General features: G+C 46.5%; 1 protein-coding gene across 9 annotated transcripts in view; it reads right to left on the bottom strand.

Moving 5' to 3' along the window:
* Positions 1-22239, bottom strand: part of FGFR1 (fibroblast growth factor receptor 1) — an 82413-nt gene extending 60174 nt beyond the window's left edge. For 8 of the 9 annotated variants that reach the window (XM_016185392.2, XM_060182435.1, XM_016185390.2 and 5 more), the window contains exons 1-2: positions 21698-22239; positions 8623-8801 (exon numbers count right to left, since the gene is read on the bottom strand). In XM_016185392.2, the coding sequence (XP_016040878.1) occupies positions 8623-8713 (91 nt within the window). In that variant the 5' untranslated portion in view covers positions 8714-8801; positions 21698-22239. Of the gene's footprint in view, positions 1-8622; positions 8802-21383; positions 21633-21697 lie in introns of those variants that run through there. The other variant, XM_060182447.1, reaches the window with a different exon arrangement.
* Between the last annotated feature and the right edge of the window lie 233 nt (positions 22240-22472).

Raw genomic sequence — 22472 nt, 5'->3', positions numbered from 1 at the left:
TGTCCCAACTCCAGTCTGTCCATACAACCACTCCTCCCTTAAAACCTGATCTGAACTGAGCTGTGGTCTCTTCAAGATCCCAAGCTAGAAAATGGAAAGGAGAGGGAGGGTAGGAGGGAGGCTGGCTTTCCTGGAACCCTTATTAAATCAACTTTCCAAGGACAGCCAGAAACTCGGGGCCCTCCCCATCCCTCAGGAACATTTGCAGACTGGGGGGTGGGGCCCACAACACACACACACACACACACACACACACACACACACCCAAAGTTTTTCTAAAGGGGAAAAGCTCTCCAGATGAGCAGGGTTTGGAAGAGTTTGCTTTGAGTGTCTGAATAAAACGTTTATACACACGAATGGCAGACTTTTCTGAAGACAGCAACAGAACTGTAAATTTTAATCAGCAAGGCCAATACTATATAAATTAATACTGTACATCTAAGAGATACTTTTGGTTTACAAAGCATGAGTAGTGCTCTGGGAAGCAAGAAAGCAAGAGAAAAAGCAAGCAGGCAAAGAAGGAGGGAGAGAGGGAAGGAAGGAAGGAAGGAAGGAAGGAAGGAGGGAGGGAGGGAGGGAGGGAGGGAGGGAGGGAGGGAGGGAGGGAAGGAAGGAAAGGGAGGGAGGGAAGGAAGGAAAGGGAGGGAGGGAGGGAGGAAGCAAGCAGAGGCAGGACCCATGTTCTGCTACCACCAACTTCAGAGAGGATAAGCCATGTGAAGGTGCTATACTGAGAGAGACCTAGTTAACCAGAACTGAAACTTGTTCTCTAGGTACAAAGGCTCTTTAATGATACTTCTGGCGCAGGTGGCGCAAAGCACAGGGACCAGCGTAAGGATCCTGGTTCGAGCTCCCAGCTCCCCACCTGCAGGGGAGTCGCTTCACAAGCGGTGAAGCAGGTCTGCAGGTGTCTGTCTTTCTCTCCCCATCTCTGTCTTCCCCTCCTCTCTCCATTTCTCTCTGTCCTATCCAACAACAACAATAATAAAAAAACAAGGGCAACAAAAGGGAAAATAAATAAATATAATAAAAAAATTATTTTAAATGATGCTTCTGTGCTCTAAAGCACTTTAAGTCTACCCATTAGACAACAAATACTACCCATGTAGTGTCTCCCCCAGGGTTCCAGGAAAAATATCCACCTACACCAATATTTATTGCTCACTTATTAGGTACTAGGCATTGTTCTAAGAGATTTGCAGACATTCTCATTTGATATTCACAATGATCTCAGGAGCAGGTGTTCATCATCAATACATTTTATAGAGGCACAGAGAGGAACATTCCTAAGAGCCAACAGTCATTAAGAAGCTGAGCAAAAGGAGTCGAGTGGTAGCGCAGTGGGTTAAGCACACGTGGCACAAAGCGCAAGGACCGGCATAAGGATCCCAGTTCGAGGCCCCGGTTCCCCACCTGCAGGGGAGTCGCTTCACAGGTGGTGAAGCAGGTCTGCAGGTGTCTGTCTTTCTCTCCCCCTCTCTGTCTTCCCCTCCTCTCTCCATTTCTCTCCTATCCAGCAACAGCGACAGCAATAAAAACATCAATAATACAACAATGATAAAACAAGGACAACAAAAGGGAAAAAAAATAGCTTCCAGGAGCAGTGGATTCATGGTGCAAGGCACTGAGTCCCAGCAATAACCCCCTGGAAGAAAAAAAAAAAAAAGAAGCTGAGCCAAAATTAACATCGGGGCTGGACGGTGGCAACATAACACCAAAATTAACATCAAGACAATTCAGAGAAAACTTATGCCCACATAAAGACCTATATGTGAATGCTCACAGAAATTGTACTAATAGCTCAAGTTGTTAACATTTCCAAAGTGCCACTGACACATTTACCATCTAATTCCATTATATGAAATTCTGGAGTAGGTGAAACTACAGTATAGTAATAGAAAGTAGTTCAAGGGGCTAGGCAGTGGCAAACCTGGTAGAGTGCACACATTATCATATGCAACGATCTGGGTTAAGCCCTCGATCAACACCTGCTGGGGAGAAGCTTCGTGAGTAATGAAGCAGTGCTGTAGTTGTCTCTCTCCTCTATTTTCTCTGCCCCTCTTAATTTCTCTGTGTCTAAAAGAAAAAAAAAATCTGCAGGGAGAGGTGGATGTGTTGTGTAACACAAAGCCCAGTAATGACCTAGTGGTAACAAAAAAAAAAAAAGAAGTTCCCCATCTGTGGGGGGGTTGCTTCACAAGCAGTCTATCTTTCTCTTCCCCTCTCTCTGATCATCCCCTCCTCTCTTGATTTCTCTCTGCCCTATCCAACAGCAATGACATCAATGGCAACAATAACAAGGGCAACAAAGAGGGGAAAAATGGCCTCCAAGAGCAGTGGATTCATAGTGCAGGCATGGAGCCCCAGCAGTAACCTAATAAAATTATATAAAAAAAAGAAAGTAGATGAGTGGTTTCCTAGGAACAGTGCAAATGGGTATAAAGTTTTTGTGAGTGATGAAAATGTTTCCTATCAAAAAAAAAAGAAGGAAAGAAAATGTCTCATATCTTGACTGGTGTGAAAGTTATTTAGAACATTGTATTTATGAAAATATATTAAACTGTACACTTAAAATGGACGTTTTAGAGTGTAAATTACATCTCAATTAAGTTGGACTTTAAAAAATTTTTTTTTAATTTTTTAAAAAATATTTATTTATTTTCCCTCTTGTTGCCCTTGTTTTTTATTGTTGTAGTTCTTATTGTTGTTGCTTTTGATGTTGTTGTTGTTGGATAGGGCAGAGAGAAATGGAGAGAGGAGGGGAAGACAGAGAGAGGGAGAGAAAGACAGACACCTGCAGACCTGCTTCACTGCCTGTGAAGCAACTCCCCTGCAGGTGGGGAGCCAGCGGTCAAACAGGGATCCTTCCTAAGCGCTCTCCAACTCCCTCCTCCTTGCAGTCTGTACTTTGTCCTCAGCAAAAACTTTAGCCTGCTGGCCCCCTCTTCTAGTACTGCTTTTGCTTTGTCCCGTTTTGACCCACAAATGGCAGCGTAAACAACACACTAATGATACTGGTGGTTCCCTAAAGTTCCTGACCCTTGTATCTCAGACACTCTCTTTCTGATGACAAGTCCCCAAGGCCTGAGCTCTGTTCTATTCATATTCTCTGTTTTCAGTTCTTAGGCTGCAAACATTTGTTAGAGAAAGTTAAAAAAAAAAAAAGATACTCCAGGGTTCATTATAATTCAAATTCTCAAAACATCGCTGGTCGTCAATGCTGCTGAACTCCTTTATCAATGTCTACACTGTGGCTCATCCCCATCTTTTCTATTCACAAAACTCCTGACCTAACTCACTTCCTTTATACTCATCTCCTCTTGTCTTGTCTCTTGACATTCAACTGACTGAAAGCTTGGGGGGGGGGGGGTAGCCTAGCACACATGGCACTAAGCACAAAGACCAGCGTAAGGATCCCAGTTCTAGCCCTTGGCTCCTCACCAGCAAGGGGGTTGCCTCACAAGCAGCAGGTCTGCAGGTGTCTATCTTTCTCTTCCCCCTCTGTCTTTCCTTCCTCTCTTGATTTCTCTCTGTCCTATCCAACAAAATAACAATAACAACAATGGCAACAAAATGGGGAAAAAAAAGGCCTCCAAGAGCAGTGTATTTATATAGTGCAGGCACCAAGCCTGCACACCTGGTTGAGTTCACATGTTACAATGTGCAAGGACCCAGGTTCAAGCCCCCGGTCCCCACCTGCCAAAGCTTTGCGAGTGGTGAAGCAAGGCTGCAGGTGTCTTTCTGTCTCCAACTTCTCTTATGACTTTTGGCAGTCTCTGTCCAATAAGTAAATGAATAGACAATTCTTTTTAAAAAATTTAAAAAATAACCATAGATCCTGGGGCTGGATGGTGGCAGATCCAGGAGAGCACACGTTATAGTGCACAAGGACCTGGGTTAAAGTTCCTGGCCCGGGGGCTGGGTGGTAGCACAGCAGGTTAAGCGCACAAGGCCTGAAGCCCACAGATGGACTTAAGGATCCCGGTTCCAGCCCCTGGCTCCCCACCTGCGGGGGGGGGGGGGGGTTGCTCCACAAGCAGTGAAGCAGGTCTGCAGGTGTCTATCTCTCTCTCTGCCTGTCTTCCCCTCCTCTCTAAATTTCTCTCTGTCCTGTCCAACAACAGCAATAACAACAATAATAACAAGGGCAACAAGAATGGATGGGGGGGAATGACAAGCAGTGAAGCTGCAGGTGTCTTTCTCTTTCCCTTTCTATCTCCCTGTTCCATCTCAAAATTTTTTTAAAAATAATTTTGAAGTCTTTTTTATTTTTTATCATCTTTATTTATTTATTGGAGAGACAGCTAGAAATTGAGAGGAGGTGGGGAGATAGAGAGGGAGAGACCGAGAGACACCTGCAAACTTGCTTCACCACTAGCAAAGCTTTCCCCCAGCAGGTGGAGACCCAAGGCTCGAAACCAGGTCGTTGTGCACTGTAACATGTGCGCTCAGCCAGGTGCTGCCACCACTCAGCCCTCCGTCTCAATTTCTTTTCCTTTTTTAAATATTTATTTATTTACTCCCTTTTGTTACCCTTGTTATTTTATTATTGTACTTATTATTGTTGTTCTTGATGTCGTTGTTGGATAGGACAGGGAGAAATGGAGAGAGGAGGGGAAGACAGAGTGGGGGAAAGACAGACAGAAACCTGCAGAACTGCTTCACTGCTTATGAAGCGACCCCCCTTGCAGGTGGGGAGCCGGGGGCTCGAACCGCAATCCTTATGCCAGTTCTTGTGCTTTGCACCACCTGTGCTTAACCTGCTGCGCTACCACCTGACTCCCTCCATCTCAATTTCTATCTACCTCTAGCCAAAAATAAAATAAAGACATTCATATTAACAACAACATGACAGGGAGTCGTGCGGTGGTGCAGCAGGTTAAGTGCAGGTGGCGCAAAGCACAAGGACCCGTATAAGGATCCTGGTTTGATCCCCCGGCTCTCCACCTACAGGGGAGTCACTTCACAAGCGGTGAAGCAGGTCTGCAGGTGTCTGTCTCTCTCTCCCCCGTCTTCTCCTCCTCTCTCGATTTCTCTCTGTCCTACCAAACTACGACAACATCAATAACAACAATAACGACAACAATAAAACAAGGGCAACAAAAGGGATTATTTTAAAAGATGACATTCATAGATCCTATCTCAATATTGTCTTAAAATCTTTAAATCTGGGGAGTCGGGAACAAAGTCGGGTGCAAAGCGCAAGGACCAGCGTAAGGATCCTGGTTCAAGCCCCTGGCTCCCCACCTGAAGGGGAGTCACTTCACAAGCGTTGAAGCAGGTCTGCCTGTGTCTTTCTCTCCCCCTCTCTGTCTTCCCCTCCTCTCTCTTTCTCTCTGTCCTATCCAACAACAATGACATCAATAACAGCAATAAAAAAACAAGGGCAACAAAAGGGAATAAATAAATGTTTAAAAAAATTTAAAAAAAAAAGAAGAAAGTCTTGTAAAAAAAATCTTTAAGTTTTGGGGGCCTGGTGGTGGCGTACCTGATTGAGTGCACATGTAACAATGCGCAAAGACCCAGGTTCAAGTTCCCAGTCCCCACCTACAGGGTGAAAGCTTCATGAGTGGTGAAGCAAGGATGCAGGTGTCTCTCTGTCTCTCTCCCTCTCTATGTCCCCTTCCCTCTTGATTTCTGGCTGTCTCTATTAATATATAAATAAAGATAATAATTTTTCTTTATCTGTTTTTTCCCCTTCCTTTAAAATCTTAAGATTCCCCACCTTTATACTCTAATTTTCTCTGGTTAAGCATCCATGATTATGGTAACATCCCTACAGTATAACATATATGCTGTGAGTCTGTATGCACCAGGACCTGAACCAGGGCCTCGTGTGCTCTGCCACTGAGTAACATCTCTAGCCCCTACTCCGACATTGAAAACTCCTACCCTGTCTTCCTGGCAATAGTGGCAAGAGCAGTTGTAAATACTACCATTTTACCTGTATTTACCTCATTCAATCATATATTATTTTTTTCCCATTTAGAAGATAAACAAACTAAGGTTTAATATGCTTGAAAGACTTGCCAAAGCAATTGCAGCTATTAAGAAGTTGAGTAGAATTCTAACACAGGTTCATCTGACTTTCTCCTCCCATACATCCAAATTCAATTGCCAGATTAATTTTCTTTTTTTTTTTTTTTAAAGAAACTTCATTTAAAAAATGTTTTCACTTTTGTTGCCCTTGTTGTTTATTGTCGTCATTGTTGTTATTGTTGTCGTTATTGGAAAGGACAGAGAGAAATCGAGAGAGGAAGGGAAGACAGAGAGGGGGAGAGAAAGACAGATACCTGCAGACGTGCTTCACCGCTGGTAACCGCTGGTAAAGCGAACCCCCTGCAGGTGGGAGCCCCGGGCTCGAACTGGGATCCTGATGCTGGTCTGTGCACTTTCTACCATATGTGCTTAAACTGCTGTGCCACCGCCCGACTCCTACCAGATTAATTTTCTCAATCACATACTGCTCAAAACTTCTGAAAACTCCTGCGTGTATCCATTCAAGGATAATATCCTTAGCAGGGGTCAATGTTAACTAATTCCTACTTTCCCCATGACCGTTCATTCTCTGTATCTTCAGCATCCTGTCTCAGTACACACCACATTAGATCATACTTTTTTTTTTTAACCTGGAATGCCTTTTATTTCCCCATTTCAAGTCCCCACCTACTCCTCTAGATCTACCTTGGAGGCTACCTGATCTTCTCTTCCTCTATACTCCCACTGCATTTCCTTCTTTCCCTTTCTTTTTTTAGTTTTCCCACCAGGGTTATTACTAGGGCTCAGTGCCAGCTCTTCGAATCCACCACACCCAGTGACCATTTTTTTTCTTGTTTATTTGTTTTTCCCTTCTTTCTATTTAATTGGATAAGACAAAAAGCACTTGAAGGAGGAGAGTGGTCCAGGAGGTGGCGCAGTGGGTAAGGCATTGGACTCTCAAGCGTGAGGTCCTGAGTTCAATCCTCAGTGCAGTGGCACATACATAGCAGAGTGATATCTGGTTCTTTTCTCTCTCTCTCTCCTATTATTCTTCATGAATAAATAAATAAAATCTTGAAAAAAAAAGAGAAAAAGGAGATAGAGGAGAAAGATGGGCACCTACAGACCTACTTCACCACTCATGAAGTCCCCCCCCCCCCCCCCGCAGGTAGGAAGTGGGAGCTCAAACCCTAGTCCTTGCTCAAAGTTATGTATGCACTCAGTTGGGTATGACACCACCCAGCCCCTTTCCACTGCATTTCATTATGATTCTACTGTATAATTTAAACATGGTCTACCTAGTATTTAGTTGCCTCTATATCTGTCTCATCTGACCAAATCTTTTCAATCAATGGTGAGCTCTCTATGAACAGTATGTCTTTCCCATTTTAGGTCTCCAGCAAGTTCTAACTCAGGCATTCCCTTTAATTCTGCTACTGAGCACAATATTAATCTTCTTGCTCTTGTCAGTGCACCTTACAGAAAGTTTCACACATGGGTGGGGGTAGAAAACATAATGGTTATGCAAAGAGACTCTCATGCTTGAGGCACCAAGGTCCGAGGTTCAACCCCACCCCCATCCCAAACCCCTCCCCCCCCACACCATCATAAACCGGAGCTGAGTAGTGCTCTGGTAAAAAAAAAAGTTCCACACGTTTCCCTCCTCCTTCCCCATCACTGTACAAGTGAAGACACATTCTCACTCATCACTCACCATTCAAACAGGTCCTGCAGGACGGTGGTCTTTGAATTCAACCACCATATATCACGTGCACACCTAAGCCTCTCACCGCTACTTCCAAACTCCCCTGATGGAACCAGAGACTGAGTCACAAGTCATATGACTCTTTGGAAACAGAAACACCAAAATATTAACTCTTGGAGCTCCTCAAAAACCACCAGGTATGCTGAACTGTAACGTCCACAAAGTATTTTCAAAGCTCCATCAAATCCTAGGTGCAGTAGGCTTTTTCTGACAATCTCTCTGAATTTCCAACATGCTATCTGTAGGTCTCTACTAGTTCCTATGCCCCCAACATTCCCTGGTTCTCCATCTCTCTGAAATCCCTCGGACACTATATATCCCAAACAGACAACCGAGTTGTCCTCCAAACAGGGCCAGGAAAGCAAAAATGACAGGCATGTGGCCACGAATGCTGACCCTCATACAAGATCTGTGTTTGGATAAAGTTTCAGGAAGCCCAGACTTCTTTAGCAAGTTTCCACATCCTTCACTATCCTCTAGAGTCTGTCCAGGTTCTAAACCCAAATTCAATGGTCACACACTCCCCCCTACCTGATCCGACCCCACTTTCTCTATCATCTAGGGTAGGGAGCTGGCTCTTGGGTCCTAATCAGTTCTTTTTTTCAGGAACAGAAAAACATTAACCAACCTTGAGTACTGTCACTGCTGGCAAAGGAATGGCACCAGCCTTGATGACCTGTCCTCTGATGGGGCTGCTTATATCATTATATGTAACTAGGATGACACTGGTCTGAGTATCTTGGGGATCTCTCCAAGAGGAGTGGATCCATTGGCTCCACCTGAGATAAAAGGAGCCAGCCTTCTCATTTGACAACATTACTATTGCCCCAGCTGACTGGGGGCCATAGATTTAGGGTGACTCTCCGCTTGTACCTTACCTTGTTCAGGCAGGGTTGGGGCCGGCCTGGCAGTGCAGAGTGTGGCTGTGACCAGCACAGCCCAGAAGAGGAGGCACTTCCAGCTCCACATCCCAGTTTTGCAGTTAGAGGTTGGTGACAAGGTTCCACACCTCCATGGAGACTCAGCTCTGAGCTTAATCCTCCTTTTCAGACTGACTCTAGAGAGAAAGAAAAGGGGAAAAAAAAAAGAGTTAGGCAAGTCTGTAATGCAGAGGGGGTATAAGGAGGGAAGTTCAGGGGATCTGGGGAGAAGGTAAAATATGTCACAGTCACCAGAAGGGTGCTTGAAGCAATAACTGATTCCTTAAAGCACAAAGAAGAGAATTGTGGGCCTGACCCAATGCTGAATCTGAGGTTGCAAGCCTTAATTAAACAAAGAAGTGCTTTAATTCAGTTCTACAACTATTTATTGAGTGTGGTGTGTGTGCAAGCCTTGTTGGAAAAATCATTATAAAGTTCTCCCAGGCTTAAGCCCTGAGATCATTTGTAACAGGAACGTAAACAGTTTCATGAAAGCCCCCAAGATTTCTGCCACTTCGTGGGCAAAGGCTTCAGAGAGCATGGTGGGATTGCAGAAAATTTTAATTTGTGGATGGCGCCCAAGTAAAAAGGCTTTGCTCCCTCTAGAGCAACCAAATCCTCTGGCGAGGGATAAGGAGAGTTGAAGAATTATGAAACAAGTCAAGGACTGGGAAACAGGAATGCTGTAAGATGATGAACCTATGCACTGAGGAAGCTATGTTCATACATAATCCATGGCTCTTTCTTTTTGTCTCTAAAACTGCCTGCAATAGCCTGGGACAGTACATATACTGTTGGATTCTCAAATGTGAGGTCCTGAGTTTGACCCCTGACATCACATGTATCAGAGTGATGCTCTGGTTCTATTTTTTTAAATTGTTTCCTTTTTTAAAAAATTGTATTAATTAATTAATTTACTGGATAAAGACAGAGAAATTGAGAGGGGATAGGGAGATAGAAAGGGAGAAAGGGGAGTTAAGCGGTAGCACCAGCGGGTTAAGCGCACATGGTACAAAGAGCAAAGACTGGCGTAGGATCCCGGTTCGAGCCCCCTGGCTTCCCACCTGCAGGGGAGTCGCTTCACAGGTGGTGAAACAGGTCTGCAGCTAGGTGTTTGTCTTTCTATCCTCCTCTCTGTCTTTCCCTCCTCTCTCCATTTCTCTCTGTCCTGTTCAATGATGACAACAACAATAATAACTACAACAACAAGGGCAACAAAAGGGAAAATAAATAAATTAAAAGAAAGAAAGAGAGAAAGAGAGAAAGACAGAGAGATACCTGCAGCTCTACTTCACCACTTGTGATGCTCTCCACCTGCAGGTGGGGAACAGGAATTGAACCTGGGTCCTTGTGCACTGTAGTGTGTGTGTGCTTAACCAGGTGTGCCACTGCCTGCCTCCCTTTGGTTCTATTTCAAATAAATAAATAAATAAATAGATAGATAGATAGATAGATAGATAGATAATTTTTTAATTGCCTCCAGAACAGGGATCTCTGGCCCTACTCCATAGAGAGAGCAGCGCTCACCAACTACTTAAACAGCTCTCTAATGTGGAACCATGGGTGGGGGGTGGATCCAGTTTTCCTCCCCAGTCCTAAAGGGTGACAGCTGATGTTCATCAGAGAGTAATCTAGAAGTGGGAGACAAGAGTGTACAGATGATTCGAAGGGGCTTTTGCAAGGGCTGATTCAATGATGGCACCTTCCAGTTAAAGCATATACTTTAACCGAAAACTGGTTAAAGCACACACTGCCCCCTTTACCCTTCTAAGGTCTGGAGTGGTAATTTTTTTTTAAATTTTAATTTAAGAAAGGAGACATTAACAAAATCATAGGATGGGGGGGGTACAGTTCCACACAATTCCTACCACTCGATCTCCATATCCCATCCCCCCACTGATAGCTTTCCCATTCTCTATCCCTCTGGGAGCATGGACCCAAGGTCATCGTGGGTTGTAGAAGGTGGAAGGTCTGGCTTCTGTAATTGCTTCCCCGCTGTATGGAGTGGTAAAATTTAAAACAGCTTCCAAGGGTCACAAAGCACAATGATTGTTGCTGCTAAAGATTTGCTAAGTGATTATTATTATTTTCTGGGCACTGTTTGGGCTATGTGGGGATGACCATCTCCATCATCCAGGTGCCTTTTGTCTTAAATACTCCAGGGAGCCATCCAAGTTATTCAGAGAATCCACTTCCCCGGAACAAGCCCTAATGTGTTGCTTTAGCCCTGCCTCCCCATCACCCCCCAGCCAGACAGACTGAGTCAGTTCTGGTTGGCAGAACCACCCCCCCCCATCCTTGGTTTTCTTCACATGTGCTCACCAGGAGGAGTCTGTGTGCACTACCTCCCTCCCAAGGCTATACTAAAATATCTTAATAATTTTAAATCAAAAGGAAAGTAAACAATTTCTCTTTCATTTCTCTAAATTTAGGAAAAAAAGGACTAGAAGAAAAAGAACATTTTATTGAGTAGCTATAATATTCTGAGAGGGTACTAAGGGAAATTAATCACTATAAAATTTCATTTGTCCAGGTAGGGGAGACAGCATAATGGTTATGCAAAGAGACTCTCAAGCCTGAGGCTCCAAAGTCCCAGGTTCAATCCCCTATACTACAAACCAGAGCTGAGCAATGCTCTGGTGGAAATTTTTTTTTCTTCACTTGACACTCTAAACTTATGGAGAGTAGGTGTTATTTATTTATTTAACCAGAGCACTACTAGCTCTGATATAAAGTAGTGGGGGGGGGGGGCAATGACGACAGGGAACTGAATTTGGGAACCTCAGGCATAAAAGTCTTGAATAACCACCATGATATCTCATTGGCACAGAAGGGAACTGGTATTTGCTTGTTTTTACCAGAGCACCGCTCAGTTCTGGCTTATGATGGTGCAAGAGAGCCTAGAAGCTCAGAGCCTTAGACATGAAAGCCTTTTGCATCACCATTATGTTATCTCCCCAGTCAGGGGCTAGGAGGCTTTATAACCCTTCAAGCAACAAATAAAACTGAGACTCAAAGAGATTCAGAACTTTGCAAACAAAGTCTTGAAGCCAGTAAGCAACAAGGCCAGGACTCCTGTCATCCTAAGTGATAATGTATCAGACGGAGAGGCCAGGGTGAAGGAAAAAAAAAAAAAAGCCCTGGCTGTATTATTTTCTTCAAAAGCATCCTTTTTGTGTAAACAAAAAGTAAGTAAACAAGGATAGACCCAAGGTAACTCTGAGAATGGAAGAACCTTCATTATTAATTCCTTTCCTGGAAAGAAAGGCCCTTAAAAATAGCCATCTGGGAGTCGGGCGGTAGTGCAGCAGGTTAAGCACAAAAGGATGGGCAGCGTGAAGCATCCCGGTTCGAATCCCCGGCTCCCTACCTGCAGCAAGCGGGTGAAGCAAGTCTGCAGGTGGCTATCTTCCCCCCCTCACAACTCCCCCATCTTCCCCATCTCTCTCCATGTCTCTCTGTCCTATCTAACAACGACGACATCAATAACAACAACAATAACTACAACAATAAAAAACAACAAGGGCAACAAAAGGGAAATATATATATATATATCCAGTCATCTAATTGGCACATAAAATGGGGCATAACTCCTGGTCCATGGCCTGGGAGGTAAGCATAATGGTAACGCTTTTGAACTTCCTAGCATGAAGTCCCAAGTTTGATCCCTTGTACCATAAGTGCTAGAGTGCTGCTGTGGCCTCATTCCCTTTCTCTTCCTATATTTATTATTTTTATTAGTTTGTTTTGTTTTTAGCCAGAACACTGCTCAACTCTGACATATGGTGGTGTGGGGGATTAAACCTGGGACTTTAATGTCTCAAACATGACCTTTTTGTATAATCATTATGCTATCTTCTCTACCCTTCTCCCTATCTATATCTCATGAAATAAAAAAAAATTTTTTTAAGTCATGCTTGCCAATGATCATGTCTAGACCATATTCCAAAGAGACACCTAACTGACGTAGGCCTGTTACTCAGGAAGGTACATGGAATAAGAGCCTCAGGCCCACAGGAACTGTCAGGGGAGCAAATGAATTTTTAGTATCCAGCAGGAAAAGATGGTACCACTTGTCTTGAGATGATTACACTTGTTCTCAAAAGCAGCAGAAAGACAGTGACATTTTTCCCTCTGGAAAGCCTGCCCACTGCCCATAGGTACAGGCTGGCTGCAGATGCCCCTTGGCCTCTGCAGAATCCCACCAATGCTTCAAACTAATCTGCCAACTTCCTTGCAAAAGTCTCTTCTCCTCCTTTTCTCCTGGGCTTCAAGTGCTACATCAGTGAAAACAAAGAATGTTAAGAAAAATCCAGCAGCCTGGGCATCAACTCCAGGAATGAGAAGGGAGGTAGGCACACACCCCATTCCACAAACCTATAGCAAACACAGTGAGCTGAACCCTTAGTCCACACACTTTCTGGGACCCGAGGAACTGTCACCTACTTCTCCCCCCTCACCTCCTTCTCATTCTACTAATTAGCGAATTCTTAAACTCCTTGAGGAACAGTGGACTTCCTTCACTGCTTGACAGATGTGACCCATAGCCTTACAGGTGCACACAGCAGCTTCCTCAGAGACCCTGCAGCTGTTCCATCTCAGTCTCTCCCCTAGGTCTCTTGAGACTTGAAGTCCAATTCCGCCTGGATACAGAGGTCCTCACTGGGAAGGGAGGGAGCCTCCATCACTGGCAATTCAAGATGAAACAGGAAGTGTGGATGAGTGAGTGCCTGTTCCCCTCTCCAAGTGCTAATGCATCCTGTAAGGTGAGATTGTGGTCTGATGAGCAAGAAGGGGCTAGACAACAGGAGAGTATCTTTCCCCACCTAAGGTCTAAACATAATTAAGACTGTCAGATCTTGTCCAAAAATGGTATCAGGGAAACTAGCTAAGAGTATAAGGGCAAGCCCCCCACCACCCCATTTTTTTTCTTCTTTCCTTCTTTTTTCGTTTGTTTTATTGCCACCAGTGGTTATACCACTGGGGCTTGGTGCAGGCACTAGGAATCCACCACTCCTGGCACACATTTGTTCTGTTTCCCTCCTTTGTTTTACTTGACAGAACAGAGAGGAACTGAAAGAGGAGGGGGAGATAGAGAGGGAGAGAGAAAGACACTTGCAGACTTGTTTGACGTCTTGAGAAGTGTCTCCATTGCAGGTGGGGAGAAGGGGGATTGAACCCTGGGTGCTTGCGCATTGTGATATGTGTATTAACTGGGTGGACCACCATTGGCCACCACCCCCCCACCCCGGAAGAACCAAATTGCTACTTTCTTTTCTTTTTTTAAAAAAAATTATTTCTTTATTCCCTTTTGTTGCCCTGGTTGTTTTATTGTTGTAGTTATTACTGTTGTTGTTATTGAGGTCGTCGTTGTTGGATAGGACAGAGAGAAATGGAGAGAGGAGGGGAAGACAGAGAGGGGGAGACACAGATAAGACACCTGCAGACCTGCTTCACCGTCTGTGAAGCGACTCACCTGCAGGTGGGGAGCCGGAGCCGGGGGCTGGAACCGGGATCCTTAAGCTGGTCCTGCGCTTTGAGCCAGGGGTGCTTAACCCACTGTGATTGTTACTTTCCTAAGGAAAGTAGCACATGAATCCCTGCCTTTCTACTTATGATCCCATCGCTGTCCCTTGACATTTCAAGTCCTCCTTTCCTACTTGCCAGAGGGGAAAGTACAGGCAGCAAGGGTAAGAAAGTGGCTGCTCACTCCTCCTAATGTACTAATCAGAGCTGGGGGAAATAAAGTATTGTATGGAACAGACTTTCATGCCTGAAGTCCTGAGGTCCCAGGTTCAATCCCTGGCATCACCATATGCCAGAGCAGTGCTCTGGTATTAATAAGTTAATTAATTAATTGAACTTAAAGTACGAATCAAATGTAAGGCACTGTGCTTTGAGTGATTCTCCTTGATAGCACTCAGGAGATCTTAGTAATTGGTGGTAGGAAGTCATGAATTTCTTTTTTATAATGATTATCTATCACTGTTCATGTTCAACTCCCATGCCCTGTGCCTGACTGCTCTACCCAGTGCCACTAACCACTTGTCTACTGAGCACTTTAAATGTACCTAATGCAAACTGGCATGTGCTAGAAATGAAACACACACCTTTTAACAATCTGGTATGGAAAAGCTACAATAAGGGCGAGTGATGGCACACATGCTTAAGCACACATATTGCAGTGTGCAAAGAACCTGGTTCAAGGCCCTGTTCTCCATCTGCAGTGGGAAAGCTTCACAAGTGGTGTCTCTCTGCAGGTGTCTCTCTGTCTCTCTTCCTCTCTGTCTCCCCCTTCCCTCTCAGTTTCTGGCTGGCTCTATCCAATAAATAAAATAAAGATAATAAAAGTTTGTTTTTTTTTTTTAAAAAGAAAAGCTATCAGGAGTCAGGTGCTAGCTCAGCGACTAAGTGCAGGTGGCTCAAAGCGCAACCACCTGCTTTAAGGATCCCAGTTCAAGCCCCTGGCTCCCCACCTGTGGGGGAGTCACTTCACAAGCGGTGAAACAGGTCTGCAAGTGTCTATCTTTCTCTCACCCCCCACCCCGTCTTCCCCCATCTCTCTCCATTCCTCTCTGTCCTATCCAACAACAATAACTACAACAACAACAACAACAAAAAACCAAGAACAACAAAAGGGAATAAATAATATATAATTTTTTTTAATTTAAAAAGCTATAATATCTTATTAATTAATTTCATGTTGGTTAGGTGCTCAAATGGTAATATTTCAAATCTGTTTTGTGAAGGTAAATACATTAGTCAGGTCTCAACAAATGAATGCATTTAAAAATGAATGTCAGTTTCTTTTCACTTACTTCTAAACATGGCTACTGAAGGAAAAAACCTAAAATTCCATATGATTTGCATTCTACTTTAGTAAGATAACAAAGTTTTAAGCAACTCCCATGCCCTGTCAAGTGTTTTGTTTGCTTGCTTTTTTTTTTTTACTTCCTCCATGTCCAAGAAGCCAAGTGTTCCTTCTTTCTGAGACCCACCAAAAATAATAGTAATAATAAATAAATCAGTAAATCACCTCTCTATGGTTGGAGAAATAGCTCAACTGGAAGAGCACAGGACTTTCCACGCCTAAGGTTTCCAGTTCTATCCCCAGCACTTCATGTACTAGAGTGATACTCTGGCTTCTCTTTCTTCTTCTCTTTGCCCCCATGTGAAAATCCCTCTCAGAAATGTAATAAATAAAATAGTGGTTTTTTTGTTTGTTTCTTTTTCAATTCTTCCATATTTCTTGAAGTTTTTTTTTTATTAAGTATCTCATTCCTCTGATTTTTTTTTTCCTTAAGATTTATTTCCTAATGAGAAGAGGAGGAGGATAGAAAACCAGAGCACTGGGGGTCGGGCGGTAGCACAGAGGGTTTAGCACACATGGCACGAAGTGCAAGCAAGGACAGGCATAAGGATCCCAGTTCCAGTCATTAGCTTCCCACTTGGAGGGGGTCACTTAACAAGTGGTGAAGCAGGTCTGCAGGTGTCTGTCTTTCTCTCCCCCTCTCTGTCTTCCCCTTCTCTCTCCATTTCTCTCTGTCCTATCCAGTAACAACATCAATAACAACAATAATAACCACAACAACAATAAAACAACGAGGGCAACAAAAGGGAAAAAAATTGACCCCTGGAGGCAAAAGGAAAGAAAGAAAGAAAGAAAGAAAGAAAGAAAGAAAGAAAGAAAAGAAGAAAGAAAACCAGAGCATCATTCAGGCATATGTGATGATGCTGGGGACTTAACTTGGGAACTCCTACGTGTGACAGTCCAATGTGCTATCCACTGCTCTACCTCCTGGTTACCCTTTGAATTTCTAAAATATATTGTCAAACCTCTTCACATGACACTTAGTTCATCTTGTATGACAATTATTTGTGCTCCCTTCGGTTCTCTCCTCATGGATGGCAAGCCCCTGAAGATGAGGGTCAGAACCTGATTAACTTTGGTGAATACTCTCAGCACCTAAGATGTACATAGCAAATACTAACACATTTTGCTAATTAGAAGAATATGTGTGAGGCAGAGCGATAGAAATGCAGCCTGTTAAGTGCACATATCACTATGAGTAAAGACCCGGGTTTGAGACCCCACTGCCCACTTGAACCCGATCCCCAACTACAGGGGGAATGAATGCTTCATGAGTGGTAAAGCAGGTTTGCAGGTGTCTTTCTCTTTCCCTATCTCCCTCCCCTCTCAATTTCTCTGTCCCGTCAAATAAAAATAGAGAAAAAAAGGGCGAAGTAGGGAATGGCTGCTGGGAGTGGTGGACTGGTAGTGGCGGCACCAAGCCCCATTGATAACCCTGGTGGCAAAAAGGAGAAGGAGGAGGAGAAGAAATGAAACTGACATAGCCTTGCAGAAAAAGCAACAGTCAAGTATTCCTTGTTAGTTTGCCACAAACTCTATTACAAAGCATACCAACTGGGACATCTTGATCCTTCAGAATTGAGGAAGTAACACCAAAACATTAATTCCTTTAGACAGGAAAATAAGACAACTTCATAGGAAAAGTTCATTTCCTGAAAAGGGGGCATTCTTTACTCATTGTTGAGAGTGACAGGGCAAGTACTTTAACATCCAGGGGAAGGAACAGTTATTCAGCTCAGCTTGTAAAATAATAGTTGGTCCAAGAGAAATGCAATTTTAAAAAAATTGAACCTGGGGGCATGGGGGCCTATGTCCTTTCGAGTGAGGCATATTAAAATGTGTAATAACAAGTGTGACGCTGATTGCTCTAGCATAATCTAGGACATTTGCTGATAAGACTAGTGAGATCCCATCATTTTCTTGGAGCTGTTCACTCAGGTGAAGGTTAGTTAATTTGGGTGGGAGGAAGGCTCTAACAGAACTTTCTTAGCTACAAGGAGCAATTTCTGGTCAACAGAAAGCCTATATGGGGGGGGAGGTACAAAGAAAACAAATATCCTAGACTGGTATTTAATCTTCTCTGAAAACAACAGAATTTTCTCTAAAGCTCTACATCTGGACTCCCACCAGTCCCTGGTGCATGCAGAACTTCTTTTTTACAAAGCTCTTGGGAAGACAAATTTCCCAAGAGGAAATTAAATTCATCTCAAGAGATGTGAGGCCTTTTCAGAACAAAATACTTGAATCAATTTTCTCTCTGCTCTTTTCTTCCTGCAGCAACAGGCTCAAACTTTCCTAGGAGGCTCTTAACTAAGTCATTTTGATGCAAGATTTTTAAAAGGAAAATAAGTAAATAAATAAGTAAAGGAAGCCAGAAGAAAGTATCCGGAGAAGCTCAGAATGCTCAAACCCCAAGCTCACAGGAGCAAATGTCCTGTTTTAGATCTGTTGTAGGTCAACAGCCAACACAAGAAGCCTTCAACTCAAAGTACAAATCTAGCTCTGGTCCTTAGCCTTTAAAGCATCTGCTCAATTCAATCATCCTTGCCTTCTGGAGTCCAGCAGGAATAAAGTGAGTCTAGGTCTCAGGGTACCTGGGTGCACCCTAACCTTTCCTTTAACAGGCATGACCCAACAGCATCTGTGAGGCTCCTTCTTCCATGTCTATCCATGCTTTTCAACAAAGAAATTTTCTTTATTTAATATACAGAGAAACATTGAGGGAAGGGGTAATAGAGAAAAAGAGAGGGAGTTGGATGGTAGTGCAGCAGGTTAAGTGCACATGACGCAAAGCGCAAGGACCTGCTTAAGGATCCCTGCTCGAACTTGGCTCCCCACCTGCAGGGGAGTCACTTCACAAGCGGTGAAGCAGGTCTGCAGGTGTCTATCTTTCTCTCCCCCTCTCTGTCTTTCCCTTCTCTCTCCAATTCTCTCTGTTCTATCCAACAACAACATCAATAACAATAAAACAAGGGCAACAAAAGGGAATAAATAAATATTTTTAAAAGAGAGAGAGACAGACAGACAGAAAACTACTGCATGCTTGTGAAGCTTTCCCCTTGCAGGTGGGGGCCTGGGTCCTTGCCCATGGTAATGTGTGCACTCTACCATGTGTAACCCCCCCCCAAAAAAAAAAAAAAGCTGTGTTTTTGCTTCACTTGCAATTCAAAAGGCTTCTAAAGGATCTTTCTGGCAGCTTCCAGCCCACAGGCCAACGAAAAGAAAGAAGCACCCAGATCTGTCTCTGTTGGCACCAAAGTGGTGGGCACTCTGGCCCCAACTATGCTTCTGAAAACGCCTCCTAAAGGAGCATCTCTACCTGTAAACCCAGACAGTGAATGCACATACGTCTGCAGGCTTCCATCTTGATGGCCCTCATTAAAAGGCAGACACGTACTATGACTAAGAGTTAAGTTCAACAGCTATTTCAAGGAGCTTCTCATGCATGCAGCAGTCCACAGCTAGTCCAGCTGGAGCCAGTCCCCAGCAGCTTCAATGTCCCCAAACACCAAACCTCTGGGATCAGTGGCAGCAAACCTCTGGGATCATCGGCAGCCCTCAAGCTTTTACCAAATGGGGGTGTGGGGTGTGTGTGTAAACAAGTCATTAGGGAGGAAAGTCACCAGGACAGACAATCGGCAATGGCTCTCCCTTTGGCCACTGGGAAGAAGGGAGATGACCCTGGCTTGGGGGTAATTAGCTAGACCCAGCTACTATGTCCCTCGGGACCCTGCTACTTGGCTTTTATACAAGCATGGAGTGGAGGAAACTGGCTGCCTGGACCAAGGGGGGGAAATGGCTGCTTTTTAGTCAACAGTCTCAAAAGCTGAGGCTCTACAATTTCCATGGCATTCCAAAAAAAGCACAGATCCGGAGGTGCAAAGGGCAGGGCACATCTGCGGAGGAAACAGTCACCTTAATTACCATGTCTAGAGAAAGTGCGATTTCATTACAGCCTCCGAAACGACCGCCCCAAGAAGGAAACCAGAGAAGTGTTTTCAATTTGAAAGAGTACTGGGAGTCGGTGAGGAGCAAGATCCAACTCTCTCCCCCCTCCAACACCCCACGCCAACCCGCCCGCAAACGTTGGACCAGAAGGTGCTGTCCGACCTTTAAGACTTCTTATCAAAACGCCATCCATAGTCCAATCCTGGCTTTAAAACCTGTGACCGTTATTTTTAAAAAGGTAAAAATGTCCCTCAGTTTCCGGAGGTGGCTGCAGTCTAAACAACTGGAAAACGTACAGGCAACGCCTGGGGCTGGAAAAAGCCTCCCTCACTGATCCCTCCTCCCTCTTCTGGTCCCTCGGTTCCCGGCCTCCGCGGAACCCAGCGGTCCGCGCAGCAGAAGGGACCCACGACACCACCCAGTGTCCCCAGACCTACCCCGGGCTGGGAACAGACAGACACTCCCGAGGCTCCAGATGGAAGCCAAGGGATGAGAATTCAACACTTTAAGTTCCAGAAACTTCTGTCCCCCCCCCCCCGGAGGGATTTTTAGGGCAGATCTGAGGCCACCACAAGAGCAGATGAAGGAAGATCTGGCAAGTGCCAACCACCACCACCCCCAAAAAAACTTAGGCCCCTGGGTCCAGAAAGCGCCTTTTTCTGCACAACCTGGAAAAGTGCCACCAACCACCATCGGATCACTGGGGAAGCAGGGTGCAACTTTCTTTCTCCCCAAAAGCTCCCCCCCCACACACACACAACACTCACACCCCTCATCCCCGAGGCTCTTAAGGAAAGAAAAACAGTAAGGACGACTTGGGGAAAAAGAAAAAAAACCCTCAATTTTCATTGGGGGAAGGGGTTGGTGGAGGGAGAGAGGGAGGGAAGAGAGGCCGAAGAAAAGAGTACCCGTGTTGGGTGAAACGGAACCAGATGCGGCTGATACATCTGGAAAATTTGGGGAGGGGGGTTGGCTGTTGGGAGAGAAAGACACCGCAGAAAAAAGAAAAAAAATTTTTTTTAATGGGCTAATGGATTCTGAGCCCAGAGCCTGGAGTCACTGTCGTGTGCAAACCACCACCACCCCCCTTCTAGTCTTCCAGGTGTCTGGCTGCCTTCCTAAGATATGTGTTCAAGGAACTCCATCTACAACCTCAGTAAATTCCTCTGCAAGGCCAAACGGGGGTTCGAGCCCCTTTTCTCCCAGCTTCATACAGGACTGGGGTTGCCGAGGAATCTGGCTCAGAGGAGCCATACGCTGAGCCGAGGGGGGAATTGCACCGGACAAAACCCTCACCGCCCCCCCGCCATGACTCTTAGAACCAGACTGTAACACAATGCTCCCCCTCCCCCGCAGGACCCCCCCCCAAATAAACAGGGCTTCACCCCACCCGCAGGACATCCTCCCCTTCCCCAGATTTCCGACTCTTCCCTAGATTTGACTCAGAGCCAGGTAAACCTCCCCCTCTCCCCTCCCCCTGGAAGAGGGAATTCCTTTCTGGCTCTGCTAACAGCACATTCAGCCATTTGGTGACGACACCTCCTTCAAACCTATTCGGAGAGAGGCTAACGTACCCCCCTCTCCCTCCCATACTTCCTCAGCTCCGCAGGCCCCCATACTCCTTAACCCCCGGCCGGACTTTCCCGGAGGGAAAATAAGAAAGACCCCCGAGGTTTGTTAGCATGCCAACCCCCCACACACCCCCAGCTCTTCAAGCTACCTGCTGAATTGGGGGGGTGACTCCCCAAGAATGGGCTAAGAAGATGGAGTGGAATGCAACACACACACACACACAGACACACAGACACACACACACACACACACACACACACACACACACACGCTGCCCCCCAGACCCTCTGCCACCGTCATCCCAGTCCGGTCCCCTCCCGGGACTCACCGCGGGGCCGCCGCCGCCTCGCCAGATCCCCGGCACGAGTTGGCTGAAAAGTTGGGCGGCAGGAGCGGTGGGATGAGCGCGGGGAAGGGGCGCGAGCGAGGGAAAGGAGGGGAGACAAAGCGGGGGGCGGGGGTGCTGTGCGGCGCTGGGGAGGCGGAGTGGGGGGCCAGGGGGAGCGAGTGCAGGGAGGCGCCCGACCCGGCTGAGCTGAGGCGGCGGGGGGCAGCGCGCCGGCCGCGGGGAGGCTCCAGGCGCCCGGGGGGCCGCTCAGGACGCCGAGCCCGCCCCGGATCTGGGGGCGCCGCGGCTCTTACCTCACTCGGCGCTGCGGTCCCGCCTCTGGAGAGTCCGCCGTGGCTTGTGCGGGCGGGCGGGCGCCCGCGTCCTCGGCCCCGGCCCGCCGCTCCCGGGGCAGCGATCGGCTGGTAGCGGTGCAGCTAGAGCCCAGCGGCCGGCGCTCGACTCCCGGCGGCGCTCGGAGCTCGGCGCCGCCAGCCCGGGCGGGAACAATGGAGCCGAAGCTGGTGCCCCGGAGGCGGGGCGGCGGGTGGGGAGGGCTCCCGTGTCTCCGTCTGGGGTCTCCAGACTCTGTGGCCCCTCTCTCCAGAAACCGGCGGCGGCGGCGGCGCCTCAAGCCTTTTGCAGAGCCGGCTCCATGTCTCGGTGGGGCTCCCCCCGCCCCGACACACGCGCGCGCGCGTGCGCGCGCGCCGCCGGGAGCCGGACTGCAGCCCGGGGACCCGGCGCCGTGCGAGGCGCTTCTCAAACCAGAGCGCAGCCCTGGGTCTTCGCGGCTTTTCCAGCTGCGGCGCGCGCCCGCCCGCGGCCGGGAAAGGCGAGGTCGCCGCAATGCGCTAAGCGCTGTCTAGCTCCGGCTCGGGCTCCGGCTCGGGCTCCCGCTCGCGGCTGCTCAGCTTCGGGCACAGTCCGGGCTCCCTCGCGCTGCGGCTGCACGAGACTTGGGCTCCCGCTTGAAGCCACCGGCTGCCGAGGCCGCCGCACTAGTGCCCGCAGGAGCGCTCGGAGCGCTGTGCGCCGGCGAGGCGCGAGGGCTCGCTCTCTCACTCCCACCAGGCGCTAGTCCCACCT

Source organism: Erinaceus europaeus, chromosome 2 (assembly GCF_950295315.1).
Source record: "Erinaceus europaeus chromosome 2, mEriEur2.1, whole genome shotgun sequence".
NCBI lineage: Eukaryota > Metazoa > Chordata > Mammalia > Eulipotyphla > Erinaceidae > Erinaceus > Erinaceus europaeus.
This window is presented reverse-complemented; position numbering and strand designations above follow the sequence as displayed.